The sequence below is a fragment of the Entelurus aequoreus genome, linkage group LG11, assembly GCF_033978785.1.
Source record: "Entelurus aequoreus isolate RoL-2023_Sb linkage group LG11, RoL_Eaeq_v1.1, whole genome shotgun sequence".
Taxonomy (NCBI): domain Eukaryota; kingdom Metazoa; phylum Chordata; class Actinopteri; order Syngnathiformes; family Syngnathidae; genus Entelurus; species Entelurus aequoreus.
The window spans coordinates 65,803,906-65,830,120 of NC_084741.1; the positions used below are offsets into that span (position 1 = coordinate 65,803,906).

General features: G+C 41.1%; 1 protein-coding gene across 2 annotated transcripts; it reads left to right on the forward strand.

Moving 5' to 3' along the window:
- The first annotated feature begins 1,154 nt into the window (after nt 1-1,154).
- zyx (zyxin) lies at nt 1,155-25,819 on the forward strand. 2 transcript variants are annotated; one of them, XM_062063785.1, is made up of 10 exons: nt 1,155-1,410; nt 16,700-16,943; nt 18,576-18,853; nt 19,720-19,815; nt 20,500-21,036; nt 21,570-21,711; nt 21,853-22,022; nt 22,109-22,287; nt 22,373-22,493; nt 23,982-25,819. In XM_062063785.1, exons 2-10 carry the CDS (start codon nt 16,715-16,717, stop codon nt 24,093-24,095), a joined length of 1,866 nt encoding a protein of 621 aa, XP_061919769.1. In that variant the 5' UTR covers nt 1,155-1,410; nt 16,700-16,714; the 3' UTR covers nt 24,096-25,819. The 2 variants fall into 2 exon arrangements, with proteins under 2 accessions (XP_061919769.1, XP_061919770.1); XM_062063786.1 differs by lacking the exon at nt 1,155-1,410 and adding an exon at nt 1,515-1,893.
- The last annotated feature ends 396 nt before the right edge of the window (nt 25,820-26,215 follow it).

Here is a 26,215-nt window from a genome sequence, read left to right on the forward strand (position 1 = left end):
ACAAAGTGGAAAAGTGTTCTGTGGTCTGACGAGTCCACATTTCAAATTGATTTTGGAAACTGTGAACGTCGTGTCCTCCCGACCAAAGAGGAAAATAACTATCCGGATTGTTATAGGCGCAAAGTTGAAAAGCCAGCATCTGTGATGGTATGGGGGTGTATTAGTGCCCAAGACATGGGTAACTTTCACATCTGTGAAGGTGCCATTAATGCTGAAAGGTACATACAGGTTTTGGAGAAACATGTTGCCATCCAAGCAACGTTACCATGGACGCCCCTGCTTATTTCAGCAAGACAATGCCAAGCCACGTGTTACATCAATGTGGCTTCATAGTAAAAGAGTGCGGGTACTAGACTGGCCTGCCTGTAGTCCAGACCTGTCTCCCATTGAAAATGTGTGGCGCATTATGAAGCCTAAAATACCACAACGGAGACCCCCGGACTGTTGAACAACTTAAACTATACATCAAGCAAGAATGGGAAATAATTCCACTTGAGAAGCTTAAAAAATGTGTCTCCTCAGTTCCCAAACGTTTACTGAGTGTTGTTAAAAGGAAAGGCCATGTAACACAGTGGTGAACATGCCCTTTCCCAACTACTTTGGCACGTGTTGCAGCCATGAAATTCTAAGCTAATTATTATTTGGAAAAAAAAAAAAAAAAAAGTTTATGATTTTGTACATCAAATATCTTGTCTTTGTAGTGCATTCAATTGAATATGGGTTGAAAAGGATTTGCAAATCATTGTATTCCGTTTATATTTACATCTAACACAATTTCCCAACTCATATGGAAACGGGGTTTGCAAAATATGAACAAAAAATATGTTGCCTGTGCAGTCGAATGTTTGACCCAGGAACATATTTTTTTTTAAATGCAAACGAATGTAAGTTTTGAATCGCTTAAACACAAGGTCCGTGGCTGCTATGCTGCACATGTTAGGTGTCTGTACCTAATCAAGCCTCTCTTGCCCTCCCTCTCACTCCGTTCTTCATTCCCTCACTCTTCTGACCTTACAAGGAGAGGCGAGGAGAGGGTTGATGTCATTCAATGAAGAATGCTGCAAGAATCCAGAGAGAACGGGGAGCGAGGAGGGCGGGCTGTGGGGGCGGAGGAGGGGTCCGTGTGGACAGAAAGAGAGAGAGAGAGAGAGAGAGAGAGAGAGAGAGTCGCTGTTTACATTGTACTTACACAGATCCTCGGCCAAAGTCAAACGAGAGAGAACTTGTTTGAAAGGATGCTGTCATTCCTTATCCAGCGTGAACAGCACAGGGGGAGGGTCCACTTCTAGTCAGCGGCTGGAAAGAGGAAGCCGGAGTGAAAGAGAGCGAGGCAGAAAGGGGAGAAGTTACTATTACTGGCAACGACCACAAAGAAGAAGGGGAGAGAACCACTTCCAGTGCATTACCACGGTAAGAAGTGAACATTGTGCGGGTTTTTAATGACCTAATTAGGACAAGTGCTGTCAGCTTGTGGCACACGTTCAGATTGTGATCACAGACGCGACAAAACACATATTTTAACAGTTTGTATATATACCTGGGTTTAATGATTGTTGTTCCGCTAAATCAAAAATGGTTACATTGTTATTGCGTGTTTTTCTTCTTCTTCATTGAATAGACACTGGCGATAAAGGGCGGCTATGCGGAAGCACCAACCTAGCCACAGGAAGAAAAACAAAGTTCTCTGTTAGCTTAGCGTGCTAGCAATGGTTTTACTTCAAAGATTTGTCACTGCCATTGAACGGGATACTGAAAGTAGGATCAGTGGGGCGGTGTTTAATCCCTTCGGGCACACCAAGGACACGCTTCAAAGTGCCGTGAAAGGGGGGCGTGCTAGTCGTCCACAAAGCTAGGCTAACGTGACAGCCGCGGAGGTTTACGTGTAGCCGGCAGGTGAGTGGAGGTGGCCGCAGTGATTTAACCGGATTTTGTTTTGTTTTTTTGTACCCGCTTAGAACATAAATATATTGAAAATAACCACGCTAGACTCCTTGTATGAACCTTTATTTATGCACAAGTGAATTGGTCTGGGTGTACCTGACCTACTGCAGCTAGCTACTAAGTATGCCACTCGAATTAAAAAAAAATCCATTTACTGTTAGCCATACTATACTTTTACTTTGCCGGATAATATATGCGATTTAAGATTCAGATAGGTTCATTGGCAACACTAAATTGGCTCTATAGTGAATGAATGTGAGTGTGAATGTTGTCTGTCTATCTGTGTTGGCCCTGTGATGAGGTGACGACTTGTCCAGGGTGTACACCGCCTTCCGCCCGAGTGCAGCTGAGATAGGCTCCAGCACCCCCCGCGACCCTGAAAGGGACAAGCGGTAGAAAATGGACGGATGGAACCACGATAGACTCCTTGTATGAACCTTTTTTAACGGGCAAGGCGTTATGCACAATTATGAACTGGTCTGGCTGTCCCTGACCTACTGCAGCTAGCTACTAAGTATGCCACTCGATTTTTTTGAAAAATCCATTTACTGTTAGCCATACTATACTTTTACTTTGCTGGATAATATATGCGATTTAAGATTCAGATAGGTTCAATCAATCAATCAATGTTTATTTATATAGCCCTAAATCACAAGTGTCTCAAAGGGCTGCACAAGCCACAACGACATCCTCAGTTCAGATCCCACATCAGGGCAAGGAAAAATGTGGGTGTACCCCCCCTCTAGGGCAACCGGTGCAATGGACGTCGAGTGGATCTAGCATAATATTGTGAAAGTCCAGTCCATAGTGAATCTAACATAATAGTGAGAGTCCAGTCCAATGGTAACACTAAATTGTCCCTAATGTGTGAATGTTGTCTGTGAGGTGGCGACTTGTCCAGGGTGTACCCCGCCTTCCGCCCGCATGCAGCTGGGATAGGCTCCAGCACCCCCCGCCACCCCGTAAGGGACAAGCGGTAGAAAATGGACGGATGGATACAGTTAAACCATGGATGTGATTTCTGATAAAGGCCAAATATAGAGCTCTGACCAGCTGATGCACATTAAAGAGGACCTGCACTTTCTAATAATTTTGCTTATTCACAATGCTTATGTGAACAAATACGTTTTTGTTTTTTTTTATGCATTCAAACTAGTAATTAAGGCTATGTCTACACCTACTCAGTGGCCTAGTGGTTAGAGTGTCCGCCCTGAGATTGGTAGGTTGGGAGTTCAAACCCCGGCCGAGTCATACCAAAGACTATAAAAAAATGGGACCCATTACCTCCCTGCTTGGCACTCAGCATCAAGGGTTGGAATTGGGGGTTAAATCACCAGAAATTATTCCCGGGCGCGGCACCGCTGCTGCCCACTGCTCACCTCACCTCCCAGGGGGTGAACAAGGGGATGGGTCAAATGCAGAGGACACATCTCACCACACCTAGTGTGTGTGACAATCATTGGTACTTTAACTTTTAACTTTTTAACTAAGCCGGATAACCCCTTTTAAACAAATAATTATTTAGCCTAAGCCCCGTTTCAGCTAACCTGACTCTCGCCAGATCCTTGTAGTTCTCTGAGCTCCACACAAGGATCTGGGCTCGAGGGCAAAGCAAACTCCTACAAGATAGCAAAAAATAATGAAACAATAGGGATCGCCAGGCGGGATTTCATAGATGTGACGTAGCGCCGAAGCGACTGTTTGATTCAAACAACAATGGCGGCACGCAGCGAGGAGTCGTGTGCTGACATTGATTCTGCTATTGCAACTGCTTTGCGACATCGGTCGTTTAGTGACATTGCTGCGTTGTTTCAGTAAAAGTTCTCTAACTTTTCGCTCTGTCGTTATCTAATATGTCGGCTGTTCTGTTTTGGATTTCCCAGCGTCGCTCTCATCAGAGTCACAGGTTGATTTCAAAGTGAGTGGTTGAAGTAGCACGTCATTGAAGATAACGGACAAGTGGTTTATCCAATCACATACAATTTTTTTTTTTTTTTTACAAGGCCCCGCCTTCTGAAATACATCTCTTATTGAGAAGTCCCAGATCCTTGTGTGGAGCTCTGCAAACTACGTTTCAGCCACACTAAACCAGCGTTTAAGGTTTCCCTCCTCAGACAATTTTTTACACGGGTAAGTGCGCCGTGTATTTCTTGAATCTCCGGCTCTTAGCTTTGTATGGACTCAGACTCGGAGAAGAAGTGACGCCAGAAAGACCGTGCCCCACACCGGAAGTGATGTCAGAAAGAACGCGCCACATAATAAAGCGGTTTCGGAACTCGGAGCTAGCCACTGGAAATATGGAAGCAATAGGGCCCCACAGCACACAGGATTCCAGCTAATTGAAATATCGCAACACTGGATATTGTTCAGATAAGTTAAATTTAAGAACTTGCACACAAAGCAACACTGGAGGTGACTATGACGTGCGCATTTTCCGCGCATGCGTATTAGGTCGCGTTGCGCCGGCTGACGAAGGGGGGAGGGGGTCTTAAATGACCATTGTGTGTGTGGAAAAGGATAAGGTTCGGTGGGATTTACCCTAGATAACCTTAGCCCGGCTTATTGTAAACGGGGCCTAAGTGCGAGCAAAAGTCACCTAACAATGGAGCCTATCGGAGTTGCTCTATTCTGCCTATAAGCGCTTTTAAAATAAGCATCCAAACACCCCCATTAACATTTTATGTACACGTAAGTACCTACATAATGTAGTAACAGGCACATTCATAATACATGTCGTATTTATGTATTTTGCGCATTTTAAGCATACGGCGGCACATACATTTCACAAAGGCATCATGACGTTCGCTTTTTCCTTTATGCAGACATCATGAGAGCTAACAAACATAATAAACTGCCACTTACTGTATAGTGTCTGCTCTTACTGGGATGCTGACTGTTAGGATGTTGATATATTCCTGTTTAGATTAAGAATGACTTCTCATTCTCGCGAAGAAAAATGGGGGGTGGAACCAAGCGTCTTTTCGGGTCTTTTTCGACATTTCCGGGTCTAAGTTGGCTGTCAAAGTGTACCAACTTCTCAGCTTGTGTCCACATCATGCTTACTATCCAGCTGAGATGCATGATTTATAATCTACAATGAACTTTCACAAGCTCTGAGGCGAGAAGGCAGCTCACCAGCTCATGACGTCAATGCAGCATTATAAGGAAGTGTGACAATGCGCTGCTAAAAATAGGTCCATTAAGTTAGCGTTTAAAATAACAATATCACCAATACTTGGTTAATATTCAGGTTACAAATGGAATATTGTTGAAGCATTTTGGATGGTTATTTATTGGGTTTTATGGTTGGAATAGACACAATGATGTCATTACTTCATGGCTCCCATTCACTCCATTGTAAGCAGACTTTTATTTATTTATTTTTATTATTAACAACTTAGAATGCACTGAAAAAGACGTGTTCTTGTCTCTCATAAGACACAATTCCAAAAAAAGTGCAGTTCCCCTTTTGAAGCAGTCGACACATGCCCTTTTAAAGGCCTACTGAAACCCACTACTACCGACCACGCAGTCTGATAGTTTATACATCAATGATGAAATCTTAACATTGCAACACATGCCAATACGGCCGGGTTAACTTATAAAGTGCAATTTTAAATTTCCAGCTAAACTTCCGGTTGGAAACGTCTATGTATGATGACGTATGCGTGTGACGTCACGACGGCAACGGAAGTATTCGTACCCAATGTGTCACCATACAAACTGCTCTGTTTTCATCGAACAATTCCACAGTATTCTGGACATCTGTGTTGGTGAATCTTTTGCAATTTGTTTAATGAACAATGGAGATTGCAAAGAAGAAAGTTGTAGGTGGGATCGGTGTATTAGCGGCTGGCTGTAGCAACACAACAAAGAGGACTTACTTGGATAGCAGACATCTGTGATCGGGTGAAGTCCTTCGTCACGCCGTCGATCGCTGGAACGCAGGTGAGCACGGGTGTTGATGAGCAGATGAGGGCTGGCTGGCGTAGGTGGAGCGCTAATGTTTTTATCATAGCTCTGTGAGGTCCGGTTGCTAAGTTGCTAAGTTAGCTTCAGCGTCGTTAGCAACAGCATTGTTAAGCTTTGCCAGGCTGAGAATTATTAACCGTGTAGTTACATGTCCATGGTTTAATAGTATTGTTGATCTTCTGTCTATCCTTCCAGTCAGGGATTTATTTATTTTGTTTCTATCTGCATTTGAGCCAGATGCTATCACGTTATCTCAGTAGCTAAAGAGCTTCGCTGATGTATTGTCGTGGAGATAAAAGTCACTGTGAATGTCCATTTCGCGTTCTCGACTCTCATTTTCAAGAGGATATAGTATCCGAGGTGGTTTAAAATACAAATCCGTGATCCACAATAGAAAAAGGAGAGTGTGCGGAATCCAGTGAGACCTTGTACCTAAGTTACGGTCAGAGCGAAAAAAGATGCACCCTGCACTGCCTCTCTAGTTCTTCACTCTAATCGTCGCTTTCTCGTTCCGAATCTCTCTCGCTCCACGGGGAATTGTGAGGAATTCTTCCTCCTGTGACGTCACGCTACTTCCGGTATAGGCAAGGCTTTTTTTTATCAGCGACCAAAAGTTGCGAACTTTATCGTCGTTGTTCTATACTAAATCCTTTCAGCAAAAATATGGCAATATCGCAAAATGATCAAGTATGACACAGAATGGATCTGCTATCCCCGTTTAAATTTTAAAAAATCATTTCAGTAGGCCTTTAAGGACCCATAGCACCAGATGACTGATATTTTACTCACAAGTTCTCTTTATTAGACTTAGACTTCCTTTTATTGTCACTCAAATTTGAACTTTACAGTACAGATAAGAACAAAATTTTGTTGCATTAGCTCGTTGTAGTGCAGGATAAAAGAGCATTTATGTATTTTTAGCTCTTGAAAATTAAACTGGCAGTCGTTTCCTCATTTCATTTTTAAGTAATTGGTAGATAACCATCTGTACTTAAAATGCCTTATTGCCATTGCCAGACTCAATATTCCTCCAGCGCTTGGTGTGGCGTCATCTACAGCAGGGGCCCCCAACCATTTTTCCACCAGGAACGGTTAAATGTATTTTCACGTACCGGCTTTCCACGTGTGGCAGATAAAAACAGAAAAAAATAAGCATGAAAGATCAACTCACCATAACGCTGAAGTAGTGGGAGCCCTTGGGCGTGTTTATAATAATAATAATAATAATGTTTCTTTGCGAAGAGATGGTTCTGGCACATTGATGGCATACACTATATAACAATGTTTCTTAACCTTCTTAACCATAGGGTGGGGCCACGAGCGCCCCCTAGAATGTAATATATCTGTTTTTTCAGCTGTGGTCCGCATAGGCTGCAGCGGTACTTAGTTGTAATACACTTTTCTACCACTTGTGGCAATAATGACAATATAAAACAAACAGAAGAAGTCTGGCGCTAATGTCACAGAGAAATGTCTTAAGTGCAAAAATTATGACTAAAGTTGTTAAGCTGTATTTTCATTTGCACTTTAATTTTATTGACAGTTTAGTTAAGAAACATATTTAGTATTAATTAAGTGTATTTATTTTAGCACAACATAATACACATTGTATGTAAATTAGTTTATTTGGTTAGTACTTATTTTTATAATCAGCCTGACCTAAGTCTCAGGTTTAATTGTTAAATTAATAATAATCTTTGTGATTAACACATGCTTTTATATAATTAATTTTGATGAATATGATCAAAATCAAGAGTAAGATTACTAATTCAGTGTTCACATTGGAGTGGTCCCCGGGTCCCTCTGTAGTGGAGAAGTTGGGTCTTGAGGTCAAACAGGTTAAGAACCCCTGCTATATGCAATGACCCTGCAGGTGGAAATTAGCCTTTGGCTACAATCTGGCACATTAAAGATTTTATATATACATTATGTGCATTAATGTACTCTAACAAATGGCGACTTCCTATCAGGAGTTGTTATATACACCTATCTATAAACAAAATTATTGGTATGTTTAGTGGGACAGGCGAAAGTTAAGTAGGAAAAAATGCTGTAGTTTATAAATTAATGTTTCTGTGCGGCCCGGTAGCAAATGCGTCACGGAGGGCCGTCCCCAACTACCGGTGCCCGGACCTGATCTACAGAACTAAATAATAAGGAAAGATAGGATGAACTTTATTCATCCCACAGTGGGGAAACCATGTGGTTGCAGTGCAGATACAAAAAGTCCACCAAAAATAAGGTAAAAACACATGAGGGAAACATCAAAGTACATTAAAGGCCTACTGAAACCCACTACTACCGACCACGCAGTCCGATAGTTTATATATCAATGATGAAATCTTAACATTGCAACACATGCCAATACGGCCGGGTTAACTTATAAAGTGCAATTTTAAGTGGTTAGAGTGTCCGCCCTGAGATCGGTAGGTTGTGAGTTCAAACCCCGGCCGGGTAATACCAAAGACTATAAAAATGGGACCCATTACCTCCCTGCTTGGCACTCAGCATCAAGGGTTGGAATTGGGGGTTAAATCACCAAAAATGATTCCCGGGCGCGGCTACGCTGCTGCCCACTGCTCCCCACACCTCCCAGGGGGTGATCAAGGGGATGGGTCAAATGCAGAGGACAAATTTCACCACACCTAGTGTGTGTGTGACAATCATTGGTACTTTAAGTTGAACTTAACTTAAATTTCCCGGGAAACTTCCGGTTGAAAACGTCTATGTATGATGACGTTTGCGCGTGACGTCGATGGTTGAAGCGGAAGTATTCGGACACATTGTATCCCATTACAAACAGCTCTGTTTTCATCGCAAAATTCCACAGTATTCTGGACATCTGTGTTGGTGAATCTTTTGCAATTTGTTTAATGAACAGTGGAGACTGCAAAGAAGAACGCTGTAGGTGGGATCGGTGTATTAGCGGCGGCTGCAGCAACACAACCATGAGGACTTAGTTGGATAGCAGACGCGCTACCGTGACTACAGCTTAGGCTTCCAAACATTTGATCGCTTGCCCTTACGTGCGTGTCCCTATGTGCATGTCACGTACGTAACTTTGGGGAAATATATGTTTCTTGCCGACTCTGATGGCAGCCGGGGTGTCGTCGAAAGCTACAACGCCCGCCGCCGCACCGCTGTCCTCACCTTGACTTCCTCCGTCTCCGGGCCGCCGACCGCATCGATGATCAGGTGAAGTCCTTCGTCGCGCCGTCGATCGCTGGAACGCAGGTGAGCACGGGTCGTGATGAGCAGATGAGAGCTGGCGTAGGTGGATAGCTAATGTTTTTAGCATAGCTCTGTGAGGTGCCGTAGCTAAGTTAGCTTCAATGGCGTCGTTAGCAACAGCATTGTTAAGCTTCGCGAGGCTGGAAAGCATTAACCGTGTAGTTACAGGTCCAGGGTTTAATAGTATTGTTGATATTCTGTCTATCCTTCCAGTCAGGGGCTTATTTTTCTTTTGTTTCTATCTGCAGTTAAGCCCGATGCTATCACGTTAGCTCCGTAGCTAACGTGATAGTCAGAGCGAAAAAAGATACGTCCTGCACTGCACTCTAATCCTTCACTCTCACGTCCTCATCCACGAATCTTTCATCCTGGCTCAAATTAATGGGGAAATCGTCGCTTTCTCTGTCCGAATCGCTCTCGCTGCATTGAAAACAATGGGGAAATGTGAGGAGCCCTTCAACCTGCGACGTCACGCTACTTCCGGTAAAGGCAAGGCTTTTTTTTATCAGCGACCAAAAGTTGCGAATTTTATCGTTGATGTTTTCTACTAAATCCTTTCAGCAAAAATATGGCAATATCGCGAAATGATCAAGTATGACACATAGAATGGATGTGCTATCCCCGTTTAAATAAAAAAAAATCATTTCAGTAGGCCTTTAAAAACATTAAAAGAGCCAGAGCTGATGCTGCCACTTCAGCAGGAATTCTACCATTGCCTGTGTTTCCTCATGCTCTTTCTGTATTTGCTCACGCATTTCGAGGAAAACATCAGTAGAAGAAGATGCAACATTTTATATTGGCGGCTAACCTTATTTTTCTCTCATTTTTGAGCACCAATTTTTCTTTTTCCGCAGGTTTTGACCTAGTCTTTCTCTCATCAAGAGTGCTCCTGATTATTCGGGATCGCATTTGGCTTGAGTCTGGCTTGAGCCTTTTAAAATAGTTTCTGTCCCAACTTTGACCAATACCTTTTTTAATATGATCGCTACAAATTAGAGTCCTTCTCACACTTGGCCCAATTATGTGAAAGTCAATTTAACTGTTAAGGTTCATACATACTCCTACTTGGTTAACAATAGATCTGGCAGACAGACATATTTGATATTTCCTTTAAATTCTGCACAAAAATGCCACAATTCGGGATGAAGATGCTACCAAAACTCATACTACGCCAGGGTTTCCACCAGCTTGTCAATATACTTGTGTTACAATGTAACACAAGCAGTATACCAGTGGCGGCTGCTGTTCTTTCAAATAGGGCATGCTGATATTAACTATTGTATAAACTTGAGTACAGTCTCCAGTAACAAATAAATGATATAAAGATACTATGTTTTACAAATAAAAAGTCACTCCAAGAAAAACAAATTCATGTAATAGTGTATTGTAGCCTCTAAAAAAGTCTGACACTATTTTTTTTAGCTTTTATTGCCAATTTTATGCTAACAAACTGGCCCAGTTCCAACAGGTATTGCCTCCCGTAAACACACTGTCATCTCCATGCTTCCCCAGACACACAACACTTCCTCATTCTCCGCCAATCCACTTTTTTTGCCAGTCGTTTTTTAATAACGAAAAGTCACAAAGTCTCAAGACAGTTGAAAAAAAGGATGTTGTACAATAAGCGGCAACAATTGAAAATAGAGGAAAAACAATATAATATTAAAAAAATATGTTATTACTAATTATTAACAGATGTTTTTAAATGTTTGTATACATATTTTAAATCATTTTTAAAAGTAAAATCATATCGTCATAGCAAAATTTGCAAGTTATACGATGATATTATGGTGACCACGCCCACACCGCCACAGGTATCTTGGCAATATAGGGGAAACCCTGATCAGGAATCATGACTCCAAGTTCTTCGCTAATCCTCTGGCTGGCCTCTGCTGAACAAACAGTACAAGTTAGCAGACGCATGGAAAGACAGCGGACTCCAATGCCTGTGTTGAATTGGCCAGCAGAAACACAGCAGACTCATGATTTGTTTGATTTGGTTCACTGACTCAATCTAACAACTCACTGGATGGAGACATCACAGCCTTCTATAATTCATTTAAATAGTTACACTAACTCCAGTTAGCGTACTCGGCGGAAACACCACAGACTCATGATTCATTTGGTTCACTGGACTTAAGTCAGCAGACTCCCTTGAAATGTCGTAGACTCAACGGAAACACTGCAGACGCATATGATTCATTTTGATTTTGTTTAACTGACTCCAGACAGCAGACTCACTGGAAACACAGGAGACTTAATATTGCAATTGAATTGATTCATTGACCCAAATCATTGAATGCACTGGAAATACTGCAGACTCTGATGGTTCTGCTAAATTGATTCACTGACTTGACTCACCAAAAACACCACTGACTCATAAGATTAATTTGGTTCATTGACTCGAGTAAACCGAGTTGGAACCGCTTTGGGGTTAAAAGCGTCTTGAAGCAATTGAGGCCAAATGAAGCACACTGCTTGTTGAGTCAGTGTCATTTTGGCAACAAAAAAGGCTACATTGCTATCAAAGTAAAGCAATAAACTAGTTGTGGTTTAGTTTGAGGTCAGTTTGGTGACATGGTTTAAGAGGTTTATGGTCTGTGAATCGTGAGTACATATGGGAGGCAAATAAAGATATGGAGAAGAACTTTGGCTTACTGGGGAGTCATTTTAATTGTAGCCTTGACAAGTTGAGACACATGCGCTATTTACAGCCTAAAATCGCTGCATGTTGTATTTCTCCTGTTTTGTCTATCAAGAATGTTGAAACTTGATTAGGACAGAGCTGTTTGGGTGCACATTGCTTTTAATTATTCATTTCAGTATGATCAGAGGCGCAGCGCAGCACGGATGCTCCATGAATGAAGTTTAGTGACCTGTAAGGGGGTTCTGTGCCTGCATTGATGACCCTGGCCTAGAAGACACACTTTCCCATAGACTGGGTGCGCTGTTTACACCAGAACAAAAGAGAGATTATAACAAAAACATACTGACATACAGTGACACAATGAGGTAGGCAGGAGCAGACATGGTCCATAATGCATGGTTAAGTATTAACTATATTTACAGTAGGTCACTGCAGATGTCATCTGTCATCGTCACTATGCAAGAGTAAATTATTTATTTTCAGAGCAATACTACAGTATATAAACGAATATGAGTGTGAATGTTGTCTGTTTATCTGTGTTGGCCCTGTGATGAGGTGGCGCTTGTCCAGGGTGTACCCCGCCTTCCGCCCGAATGCAGCTGAGATAGGTTCCAGCACCGCCCGCAACCCCAAAAGGGGACAAGCGGTAGAAAATGGATGGATGGATAGTTTATTTATAGCTGCTAACTGCTAAGTGTTAAACCACAGCTAACTTCAGTTTCTTTTTTGATAGCGTGGAAATCTTGCAACCACCTCACATACTGTAGACCATGGCAGCTTCCTGACGTAATATTGGACCTTTTATGAAACTTAACCTCTTGGGCAAAGGTCAACAGATATTAAGAGTGTGTGCCACAAAGCAGTTGATTTACGCTCAAAGCCCACGTGGGACCTTTAAATGCTGACTATTGTTATTTAAAGGGGTAATTACACAGCTATGCAGTAAGGCAGACCTGGGCATTCTGCGGCCCGCGGGCCGCATCCGGCCCTTTGTGCGTCCCTGTCCGGCCCGTGTACAAAATACATTTTAAAAAGTATCTATGTCGAGTGTGCAATACAACGGTGCTGCTTTTGTTTTGAAAATCGTTATTTGTATTACTTCCGTGTGGACGTATGCGTGTGCGTGATTGTGAGTGATACAAAATAAAGTTGAAAAAACATCTATGTCGTGCGCGCAATACAACTGTGCTGCTTTTATTTTGAAAAGTATTATTTATGGGCGTGTGTCCGTGTGTAACCTGCGAGTGAAGGTGCACATGCAGCGACAAGTGATGCACGGTTTACACCCGAGACGCTAAAAAGAGAAAAGTTGATGAAGAATGGCGTGTTTCCAACAAGACATGGACTGCAAAGCAACGTTCCCTCTAAGGTGCGTGCCTGCGCAATTGCGCACTGCTCAAGGTCTGCTGCGCGCAGCAAATATATGCCGTGCACCAAATCAAATCCCATCTGAATTCTAAACAAAATAAACATATTTATTCTATGTAATTTTGCAATGCAACTCTGAGTGACAGTGACAACAAGCGGCCCTAACAGTGTTCGTCAACACCGTTCAATTGAACAGTAACGTCTATCGAGATGCTTCGAGGACAGGAATTATATCGATCACTTTATTGAGCAAAACTGTTTATATTCGGACATAACCACACCAAAAACATGAGTAAAACAATTATATCTCGAAAAACTAGTAATTTTCTGCCATACAAACCAGGCCAAAACCAACTTGTCATCTGTCACCAACACGCATAGCACTAAACCACTGGTGCGTTTATGGCCACACAAAAAGTCAGACAACTCAAACACCACACAAAGTTACACTATGACTCCTCAGTCATACGTGTGCTTATTTTACTGTCATTTATTATTAATGTTAATTTATTTATATTAGTCATGGAATGCTGTTACACACACTATGTTGAAGTATTACTATTATTATTAATTATTATTATTATTATTTATCTTATGGTATATATCAAAAATAATATTGAGCAAAATTTTATTGAAATATTGTCGATGTGGCCCTCCAACAGTGCTCGGGTTGCTCATGCGGCCCCCGATAAAAATTAATTGCCCACCCCTGCAGTAAGGCGTCTCAATCCTGTTGACCTTTCTTTTTTTTTTTTTTTACATCCTGCATATTAATAGTGTTTTAACTAAGTATTTACTCCACCCCGCCCCGCGCCGCCAAAAAAAAGGTAATGCAATTAGTTGGGTTAGTTAAAAACATGATTTGGGTGGTATTGTAAGACATTATAGTACCACATTACAAAGTAGCTGCAAACCGGAAGTGATTGTGTCGAGCCAGAAGTGACACTTTTCAGTTCATGTGACTGAAGGATGAGGAACATGTGTAAAGTAATGACGTTATGATGAGCCATTGCCCAAACCGTTCCTCATGTAGGTAGGGCAAAGATTAAACCAGCACAGATCCAGAGAACCACTGCTTGCGGGTAAAGGGGGGAGGCAAGACAGCACACAGAAGATGATGTCATTGTGCTGTAATGCAACATTTCTCTTCACCGCAAAAGGGTCTCTCTCAACTCCAGGATCAAGTTTCAAGACAGATTGGCTCTCGGACAGTTGGGGCAGATGTTGGAGTTGATCTCACAGTATCTAAAATGCTTATGACCGCATTGAGGAACAAATGATGTAACCTGTTTCCGCAGATAATTGACATTGATTATTCATAGTACTAATATATTTCGGGGCGGCCTTTTCCCAACACTTCCGCACCGTCACCAATTTTCAAACTGTTGCCTTTTAGGTACAATGCAATATTTTGTCGAGTCATGTAAACAGCTAAACAACATTGTTTTTAAGTCAGTCATGTACCGGTAAACAGCCCATAAAAAGTCCACAACAAAAAACCTGGCTATTTGAGACAATGGCAACTTCAATAGATAAGAGATTATAACCATGACTAATTAGAGAAAATACATTTTGGGCTTTCCTGTCAGGATCATGTTATGCAACCTTCACTTTAAGATTCTTAAGAGCTTGCTGGGGTTTTTTGTCATGTCAGAACTTGAAGTGTAGCATGTGTGTGTCTTGACAAAGACAACTGGAAATTACACATACTCAAAGTTCTTCCTGGTAATATACAGGGCAGCAGGTTAAAGAAGGATGAATGTGACAAGTCGTCATCACAGAAACAGAGTTGTTTAAGTAACATGACTGGCAGTAGCGTATAGACGAGTATACGAGGGAGACAACAAGCCCTTTGACTCGAGCTCCTGTTTAAGACTGGTGGTCTTTTGACACTGCATGGAGTCTTTGTAAAGACACTGTTGTAAGATCGACATTTGTTTAACATCGAGCATGTGTGAGGTGAGCTGACCCTCTTTTTTTGACGTACCTTGCATGATAATGTTACTTATAGATCCGTGACTCACTTGGGACTGTGATTTATGTCATCATAAACAACAGTGTGATAAATATTTTGAGCTGTCTGTGGAAGCCACATCTGCTCTGTATACAAGGTCCATTGCTAATGGTCCAATCTTTCTTTCAATCCTGCCATTGCCAAAGTTTTTGTGGTCAGGATCTGTAACTAAATAACTTTGCAACATCCGCTAGTTTCTTTTTTTATCAGGCTGAATCCATAACAAATCCACTGTACCTGTAAGCCATAACAAATCTCAATTTTACCTGACTTTATCTAAAGTTTAAAAGGAAAATAACTATGACTTCAGAAGATCATACAAGGTGCAAAATGTGTGGTTAAACTTTTTTTTTCTTTAAAAATGGTAATATTTGTATGATTGGTTTTAAAACATTGTTGAAATCCATGCTCCCGCCAGCTCTTGCTGTAAATTTCTATCAAGAGACGTGAAAAGGCTCCCACAAAATAGCAGTGCTGTTGCAATTACATTAGGCACATCCCATATGTTCAAATTACAATATAAACAATAGAATCATATCATAATAACATTTTTATGTCGTTCTACAATCTATATCGTGATATCACCTGTTGGTACAATCGTACAAGTAATAAGGCCATTTTAGTAATCGCATGTGTTAACACGTTAACTTTAGGGCTGCTACTATTATTAGTGTAAATCGGTTAATTTGACAAAGAAAATAAGTTTAGATGTATATTTTGTTGCTTTTTTTAATCTTTTGAAAAGTGTAACTCATAAAATTTGATCAAATCCAGACCGCACGGCCACGGAGTGCTCCGAACTTTAAATATGTAAACATAGTTACTGCATGGTCGTTGCAATAGAGGGCACGTGAGAGCTGCAAACAGTACAAAATCGTTATTTATGGAGGTGGGGGAATAATTGATTTTTAGATGCATCGCAATTGGGACATGGACGATTATAAAATCGATTAGTAAACGTCAATAATCGATATTTTTATGTATTGTAAATAAAGTAATGCAGACAGTTCTAAAATTGGACTGCAGCGAGCGACCTCACTAAGAGATCCGACCAGCTCCTTTATTATAGGGCTCTTACGTTCCAGTTTTGCACACATTCCCATGAATTTAATAAATGTGATGGGAGTTTCTTGTTACAAATACGAGTGATAAACGCTTATTTAGTGCAACAAAAATAAAAGTAAAACTGCATGAAAATACATAAAGATGCATCAAAAATTATTTTTAATCGAATCATAGCTCCTGAATAGTAATCGAATCGTGAGGTGGCCAAAGATTCCCACCTCTAGTTATTTCACTATTTTACCTGAAATACACACAGAGGCTAAAAAGTGTCTTTTAATTCGATTACTCATTTAATCGAGCAAAATAAATAATAAATTATTCACATAATTGATATCTGCAACCCTTATTAACTTTGACAATCTTTATTAGACTACAATATATATTTACATATATTTTTTTTTAAATAAATGTTTTATGCTTTCCATCTAAATTGAGACAATTTTTATTGTGTTCCTTCGCAGGTGTAGATATCAAAGATGGAGAGCTCCAGCAGCAGCAAGCCGATGATGGTGACATCCTCACTTAACTTTACGGTCACCACGCCGTCTTTCTACAACCAGCCCAAGAAGTTTGCATCGGTGGCCCCTCCGCGGCCCAAAAGTCTGACGCCCCCTTCCGCTCCGTCGCCAACCCCAATGTCTGTGGGCACGGGCGTGATTGGACGAGTGGGTGAAGTGCCCCCAGCACCCTCCTTGCTGTGTTACGGTATTCCCTCATTACATTATTATGGTGGAAGGCGCCTCCATTGTGAGAGTGTACATTTTGAATGATTAAAACACTTGATTGTGAGTAGTTTGTTTCATAGTTTATATGATCAAACACAGCTTACAAAAATGTTGGCAGGTGTAATTAGTCACTTGATTTGCATCTACTTTCCTTCAGGTGATCTGTAAGTAAAAACAATTCAAGACGACACTGCAAATAAACAGATGAGAACACAAACATATTCAAAGTCTAGCTTTTAAGATATTTCCTTGCTAAACACATGTCAGCATTATGGTTTTAATGAAATAGTCTCTGGTTGTTGATCATTGTCAGTGTTCAAAGTTACAAAAGTGAAAACAGATCTTTCTTTCTTTGTGCCAACATATTGAAATATTTTTCATGACTGAGCAGTGGCGTGCAAAGATAGTTAGGGAGAGTATTTGTGTAACCACCAAACAACACCTGTGGCTCCAATTCAAGTAGGCGTTAACTTGCACAGCACTCTGTAATGTATCAGCTCTTCCATTAATTATAATGTACTTTACAGGGTTTCCCCTAGAATGCCAAGACACCTGTGGTGGTGGGAGGCGTGACTGTGGGCGTGGTTAATATGACACCATCATATTATTTGTTATGATGCATATATTTTCTTTAAAAAGGCAAAAAACATGTATTTATACATTTAAAACAAATTGTTATTAATTATAGTATTAACATATATTTTCCTCACATAATATTGTTTTGCTCTATTTTTCAATTGTTGCTGCTTATTTTTTTACAAAGTACTTTGTTGAGAATGTTTTTTTTCCTAGAGATTTCTTCAGTCCTTTTAGTCACTCTTTCTTTATTAAAACGATTGGCAACAAATCTAGCATCTATTTCATGTGTTATTATAGACTGTACTCCTGTTTAGAGACTCTTTACTTCTGTTGCTCTGTAAGCAACGTAAAGTGAGCTGCAGAGAGCCTGACGTCATACTTGCTTGCGCTGCTGGGAGCCTTTCTCCTTAAAAGCCACCAGTGTCATTTTAAATTTAGAGGATTGCTCTCTGCAGGTATATCTCAGATACAATCAAGTGAGTCCACATCGCGGACATGCTACCTTCAATCCAGACAACCCCATGTGTATGGCTTACGTCATAACATGATCTGGTTTCGTAAGCGGTCTTACGATGATCAAATTTCGTCTTTTTTTGGCAGCCAATTTTTCGGTGCATCATTAGCCAATAGTGCGCAAATAAAAACAATATATATCCAATTATACTTAATGTGTATGTTAGTGTGTTATGTTAATTTTTCCCATGATCTGTGAACACTGTGTCGGTGGAGAATGAGAAAGTGTTGTAGTGTGTCTAGGAGTGAAACACGGAGGCGTGTATGCACGGAGAAAATACTTGTTGGAATTGCGCCCATTGTTAGCATAAGATTGGCAATAAAGGATAAAAAGAGCGTCAGATTTTGTGTGTTTTCTTCTGGATGCTACAATACATTATATTACTTTTTTTAATTTTAAAAAACAACACATTTTTTAAGGTGTGGTGGCTAATATGTTGCTGCGGCGCACCGCTACAATCAAATACGTGAAGGGGGAACCCTGCTTTAATATTTCACCCTCTCCTTTATTTTCTTTCAGATTTCCCACCTCCTCCTCCTCCTCCTCCGATGGATGACGATTTGCCAGCCCCTCCCCCCGAATGTCAGATCACGCCTCCTGCCTCTGACGCCCCAGCTCCAGCCTTCCCGGCTCCGCCCCCGGTCGACGAAGAACTCCCCCTGCCACCAGCCCCAGAAGAAAGCGCTCGGTTGCCCAGCTTTGCCTCGCCCCCTCCTCCTCCTCCTCCGCCACCGCCACCTGCGCCTCCCCTCCACGCCACTGGTACTAGTTTTCCCAGTGCTGTTGGGCACCCACTGGTAAGCCAGGACAGACTTGTGACAAATTAATCAAATAACATGGAATAATAATTCTTGAAATAGTGATTAAAATACCTTAGAAATCATCACATAGGAAAAGTTTACAACAATTCCCCATGTCTCCAATATCAATTGTTCCACGGTTATTAGTTAATAGGAGATTAAATAAGGGGCAAAATGTGATTGACTATATGTGGCGAAAAGTCAAAAGGGGGAGAATTGTTTTTTTATTAAGAATTAGCGATACATACAATACATTTTTTCTTTATGTATTAGAATACTTTCATGACCATTAAATGATTATTATGTCCTATGCTTGCCAGATTGGTAACCGAATAGTACTTTTCTGACATTCAATTATGTGTCCAAAATAAAAACCATCATTTTCCTATTGAGCCTGCTAAACACGGATTATGATTCCTCTAAATAGAAGGGAACTAGCAACACAAGCAGCCTTTAATAAGGCCTTGAAAAATTGGCTGCTTGGAAGCCAAAATTGTAATTTCAGTTGATAGGCTATTAGTATAAAATGTAAGTGTACATTATATTGAATCTTGGAAATTATTTTTTTTATTATGAGAATATGTTTTGAATGTGTGTCATCTTAACATCAACTTGCCATGGATTAGAGATAAACATTATCCATTGGCTATGATCTCACATATTAATGTACTTAAGTTCATTCATATGTATTGTCCCTTTTAAATTAACTAAATCTAAAACCCATTTATTACATCATCCTTTGAACTGTTTTTCAATTTTCTTAAGCTAACTTTGAAATACTTATAGTAGCTTTGTATTATCTGGGCCCATTTTGTGTTTGTTAATGTACTTGTTTCTTCCCTCTTCTGTCCTTTCTCTTGCAGAGGGCTGTGCAGAAGCAAACAAGCTTCGATAAGCAGATCGACTCTCTGACCGACTTGCTTTCCGAAATGGAAACGCGGGGGCCCTTCAACCCTAAGGTAAAATAGCAGAAATGAATACATAAACCTGAACAAACAAAGGCTGTTAAAAGACAATTACAATGGACAGAGTGCTCCACAGAGTTTTAAAGGTAGCCAAGTGAGGCAATGACAACAGGGTTTGACTCACAGGGTGATAATGATGAGATGAGAAAAAGATTCAGACCGAGGAAGGAAACAAAACAAAGACTTGGCCGGTCAGTGGAAATAATGTGGAGCGTTGCCAGTTCTGGTTTTATGAGTCTCAGTTCAGGTGGAAAGCTCAATGATAAGTGAAATGCACACACAGCACAACGGGCTGGCAGAGAAAGCAGCAGCAGCAACAAAAAAGTGAGGAGATTCTTGCAGAGAGCGTTGCACACTGGAGTGAGTCAGTGAGGAGCGTGAGAGTATGATGAAGCCAGAATGTGTTGCCAGAGACCCAGTGAGAGGTCCATAAATGGAGTGTGTTTAGTCCAAGCGGGAGGTGCAGGATCACGGCACAATATTGTTTGCTCCAAATCTGCAAAATAAATGTCAGAAAGCTGAAGCTCTGTTGATAAGCTCCAAACATGAGTGTTTGCTTTATCACAGTGCCTCAGTCAAAACTGTTGATGTGTTGCGTGCCAGATATCACCTGATTTTAGCAGTTTGCTTTATAGTTTTGTTGACAACTGAAGAGTCACATGTTACATGTATCCACAGTTGCCAAGCCAGTATTCCACAGCGGCATCACCCAAACCAGCCGGTCCCCCGCCAACAGCCCCCAAACCAACGCTCTCATTCCTCCCCCCTCCTGAGATGGGAGACCGCCCCCCTCCTGCACCGTGGGCAGAGGAGCTCAAAGCCCGCACCAGCCGACAGGCCAATCACAACTCGCCACCAGCAGCGGCCCCAAAATCCCCATTTGGAGCGAGAACAGCCACTTCCTCATCATCGCTGGCAAAAAAACTCAACCAGAACCTGAACCAGTCGCCATATTCAGCCAGTGGTCAGCCAAAACCTTTCCTTGCATCAGCCACAAGCACTTTGCCGCCACCTCCAGCTGCTCCACCTGCACCTCCTTCTCCATCAAACAACATGGCTACCAACAATCACATGAGGAGTCCTCCATTTTTCAATCAGGGGAACGTGAACCAAAGCCCACCTGCTGCCGTGCCACCTCCCCAACCCAAGACCATGACATCTCCTCCACCCTCCTCCTCCTTCAGTCAACCAAGGAAATCTCCTCCTGCATCCATGGTATGTTCACTGATACTGACACTGAAAACCGTAAATCGTAGCATAAATACAGGCGTTTAGCGATGACATAAATTGGGGCCCCTTTAATTTAAATGATTTTCCACAGTCCCTTGGGACTATTTCTAGTTTCCACGAGGCAGAATCATGTTTGTGTGTAAGTAATTGCGGTATCGCACACAATCGTCGTCAACCCACGCAATTGTTCGCAATCCCGGTTGCTGTATCTTAGTCCTTTATGCTGCAGTATTAAACTCCACCGTCTTAGTTTTGCTGCAGCTCCCTGTATTATAGCTGCCCTCATTCTCCTTTTGAATAAAAGGGACATTCCCAAAAGTAAATATGGGAGATATTTTCCATTGTTTTTTAATGAGGTTTTCAGTGTGCCATGGGTACAGTTTCCCTCTGTTCAAATTAAAGCTAATAGAGCTAATTAAGTAAATATCTCTATTAACTATCATCTGCTATAGTAACTGCACCTTCAAGGCATGGATTGAAAATAATTCATGCAGTGACAATTGACTGTTTGTGGACAGCCATCACCTCCTGGTCCAGTGTTAACTTCTGTTGGAGGTGTGCCCCTCAACATGAGAGAGGTGGAAGAACTTGAGAAAATGACCAAGGACTTCATCAAAAACATGGATGCTCACCCACCTGTTGGCCCGGCCCCCCTTACTGGTACGCACTTAGCATCTTGTAACTTTTTAATGAATAATTAAGGACAAACCAGCAGGAAAATACCAATATTTGCCAGTAATCTATTTTTGATACCTCCTGACCCTTCTAAGCACAGTCTTTCCGTCTCTGCTGTGATTTCAGAGCTTTGTGGCAAGTGTGGCGAGGCACTGTCCCGTACTCAGCCAGCAGTGAGGGCCATGGATAAACTCTTCCACTCCGACTGCTTCTGTTGCATGGCTTGCCATCGCCCTCTGCAGGGCATGCAGTTCTATGAGAGGGATGGCGCGCCACAGTGCGAGGACTGCTACACGGTGTGAAGACCATCTCAAATCAATGGAAGTTTATGTTTATTAAGTGCTTTATTTTAAAGTAAACGTTCCTCCATGTTGCTCCTAAGAGTTCCCTGGCAGTGTGTTCCCGATGCGGGGAGAGGATTACGGACCGTGTGCTGAAGGCGGTGGGTCAGTGTTTCCATTCCCATTGTTTCCGCTGCATCACCTGCTCCTGCATACTGGAGGGGGCGCCATTCATCACCGACGACAACAACAACCCATACTGTGTCCAGGATTACCACAGGTGCTTGCTGAGATGTGATTTATAAACCCTCAATACCACCAAAAGTGTTACCATGTGGGAATGTGACCTCCATTTTCCATTCCAGGCGTTTCTCCCCTCTGTGTGTCAGCTGCAATGAGCCCATTATTCCAGCGCCAGGCAGCGAGGAGACAGTCAGAGTTGTGGCTCTCGACAAGAACTTTCACCTGAAGTGTTACCGCTGTGAAGTAAGAGCAATAAACAGCATAACAGGGGTCTCAAACCTTTTTCTTTTCGGGAGCTACTTTTAACAAAATGAATACCGCAGAGCGCTACTAATTTTTTAATATCATAATTCAACCCAAACAAAGGGAATAACCTTGTTTTGCCAGAACATTAACAAAATGTTGGTGTCCACAACTAAGATTTTGTGTCAAAAAATGGACAACCAAAATTTTTGTTAGTCTGCATCTTGTATTTTTAGTGTGGATTTATTTCAATCAATCAATCAATGTTTATTTATATAGCCCTAAATCACAAGTGTCTCAAAGGGCTGTACAAGCCACAACGACATCCTCGGTACAGAGCCCACATCTAATTAATTTTTTTTATATCACTGGCGCTATGTTGACAAAAAGAAAAAACTTAGTGTTTTGTTAATATAAATGAATGAAATAAGTTTATTTCGGTCATATAATCAACCATCAACCATTTTTTGTGACCACATTAAACATATTTAACAATCATACACATTTAAACACAAAAAGAAAAAGAATGACCGAAAAAGGAATAGGCTGAAGCCAAAGCTTATATTTGCCTATTCTATACATTCACTGAAAATTAGATTGCCTGGAACATCAACATTAAAAAAATCAATGAGATGAAAGTAATTGTTAATATATTTTATAATTTTTAATTTATTTCACCTTTCAAGGTTTTCATAAACCTTAACAAAGAACTACATGTCTTCAGCTCATCACTGAGCTTGTTCCACCATTTAGCTCCTAAAACTGAAATACATTTGTATTTTATATTTGTTCTTACTCTACCTATTTCAAAAATCAATATCCCCCGTAAATTATAGCTTTCTCCTCTTAATTGAAATAACCTAAGAATACAAGCTGGAAGGCTGTTGTTCTTGAAGCCATAAATGACTGGCAACACGTGCAAACAGCTCCTGCAATAGTTTTTCTTCACCTTGCTCCTCTGTACATAAATTCATCTACGTGTGTGTGTGTGTGCGGGAAAATTATGATGGGACTTGTGAGTCATCTGGGCATTGTTTTTAAGTCTGTCAAGCACTTTGTTGCATTTCTTTTATATATGAAAGGTGCTTTATAAGTACAATTTGATTTAATTTAAATTGTACTTTAGATTAGGGAGCAGATCTCCTTTCAAACAATGCGGTCATTGTCTTTGTGCTATTTTGCGGTGATTTGTCATTAAACCGAGGCATGAATAGAACAGTTTTACAAATACTGAGAGTTTAGGCAAATATTTGACCCTTTGGGGGAGCTTCTCAGAATCAGCTAGCAAACTACAGGTCGAGGACCCCTTCAATAGAACATTCAATTTCTTATTATTACCAGCTCATTTTCCATTGTTTTTTTTACTATTGATGTTCTGTGGTCAACACACTTGACTTTAATAGTGCTCATCTTTAAAAAGTCCCAATATTAAGGCGTCTTAAAGTGCATGAATATTTTCTGATTGTATTTCTGATGTCTGTTCTACAGGACTGCGCTCGCCCCCTCTCCATAGAAGCGGATGAAAACGGCTGCTACCCACTGGATGGTCGCATCCTGTGTATGAAGTGCCACTCCAAGCGAGCCAAGCAGGCAGCCCAGTGAATCCTTTGTGTCCCTCGCGATCCCCCTCCCTAACATCTAATCCCAAAACCAAATCCAAAAGCACAGATTCCATTCAGCGTTTGGCCTTTGCGAAACAAACAGGGCTTTTCTTTTCAGTGTTGCTGCGCAGGTGTAAATGTGCTACGTGAAAACGATGTTTGCATGCAGGGTCGACGTCCTTGTCTTTCTGTCGGATCCATGTTTAGTGAAGAGGTAATGTTCTGCACCCTTCAATAAACCATGTCGTCGTCGTATGTTTACGCTAAAATGCTCCGCATATCTTGCACACTCGGATCCAAGAGTAGCAACTTGGAAGTGGTAACACTCTACCTGCAGCTCTCGTAGCCTATCAGCATCGCATACAGATGTCTTCTGTTTGTTCACTACTACCACATTAGCATTTGTTGTGCCAGAAAATAATATAATCTTATTTTTAGTACAAGATAAACTCAATTAAATAGGAGCAAAGTTAAGTGTTATATGCATGCTGTATGGCCGCTCAAACTGCGAACAAAGAGCCGAGCAAAGCTTTACCAGCACAGATCCCGCTATTATGTAGCTCAAAGTGTCACCAGCATTGCTCTAAGCAGGACCTATTATGTGATTAAAGTTTAATTTAGATTCTAAAGCTCCATCATAGGTGCGGTCTTTCTGATGCTTTGATTTGGAAACCTTTTGCTTTACATCATAACAAAATACATACCACTAGCACTAGCTTTAAGGCTTTTTAGGTAATGGATGTTTAAAGCCGCTGTATGTCGTCTGCTCAAAATGACATTTTTTTAATACAGCGGCTAGCAGGCTTAAGAAAACAGATTGAACTGATAAATGTCTATATTTTTTAAACTTTGTAAAAACAATTGCTGACAAAAAGACTTGCAAATGCCTGTTGCATGTGCGCATAAATAAACAAGAGTGATGTTCAAGAACAAAAGGATTTAAAAACGGATGCAATGGTGGTTGCTGTGTTGCTGTTGAATCAGTGAGTGAAATCATCAGTGATTGAAATCATGCGTTTGTGTGCATTAGTGGGGCATAGTGTACATGGTTAGACCATGCAAAAAGAGGGCATGGTTGCTGCTCGATGAAACACTAGCGCTCTAGGCAGCCACCTACCTATCTGTGGCATACAGCAGCTTTAAGCACAGTGACCAAAATATAGAAAAGCTGTTTTAATGGAACATTTTTTTACATCATGTATTCATTTTTGAGCCCAGTATTTTGACTTCAATCTCAACGAAGGGTTAAAAGTCTACTGCAATTTCTTCCCATTATTCATCTTTTCTACTTAAATCAGCTGTGGATTATGTTATCTTATTTTATTGTGCTGTATTTAGTTGGTTATGTCTTCATTCCTATCCTGGCAACATGCCTTCGCTATTGTATCCCACCCAGCGTGGATTACGAACATAGAAAGTCATTCCTCAGTAAGCTTGTATTGAGTCAGTCTGCTGCAAAAAAAACACAACAATAGTGACTCAGCATTGCATGCTTGCTGCATACTGTATTATACTGTATGTCTTCTGCACCAACAACTTAAAAATGCCTTTGCCATCCCTGTGACGATGCCTGCGTTTATCCGGTGTTACATTGCCTTGTTCTTTTTTTGTATAACTTTTTATATAAACTCCTGTTTGATATGTGTGAATGTATACATGTTTAAAACAAAACATTTAGCTCCAATTTTTTTGGCTGTAACAAAATCAATAAATGCCTAAATGCTCTTTTGGCCTTGTTTTATCATCACTACTCTGGCTACTTCATTAGGTACACAATCTAATGACAAGTATCCAGTGTATTTGTAGTTAGCCATGTGACAACCACAAATGTGTCCCCGCTAGCCCCTCAACTAAGCTTGATGACGTAAACGTGCTGTGGACCTCGAGGACGCCACAAGTCTCTTTATCAGTCGCCGCCAGCCATGTGTTGCACAGATAATGACGCGAGCGTGTGTGGTATGTGTGCGTCTTGACGTTTTACTTTCTATCATTTGTTTACTGTCTGTCCCTTGCAGTGCAACAATAATCAATTGCAATAGGATTTATCTGTCTCAAGTTTTAGTTCTTGGGTCTTTGGTTTAAGGACAGCTTGAATATTTTTAATAAGCACACACAAACTAG

Excerpts from the sequence above, each read along its gene's own strand:
- zyx (XM_062063785.1), top strand. The coding sequence starts at position 16,715 with ATGGAGAGCTCCAGCAGCAGCAAGCCGATGATGGTGACATCCTCACTT. Across the intron at positions 22,023-22,108 it reads AGTGCGAGGACTGCTACACG|AGTTCCCTGGCAGTGTGTTC; the intron begins GTGTGAAGACCA and ends GTTGCTCCTAAG. Across the intron at positions 22,494-23,981 it reads TGAAGTGTTACCGCTGTGAA|GACTGCGCTCGCCCCCTCTC; the intron begins GTAAGAGCAATA and ends TCTGTTCTACAG.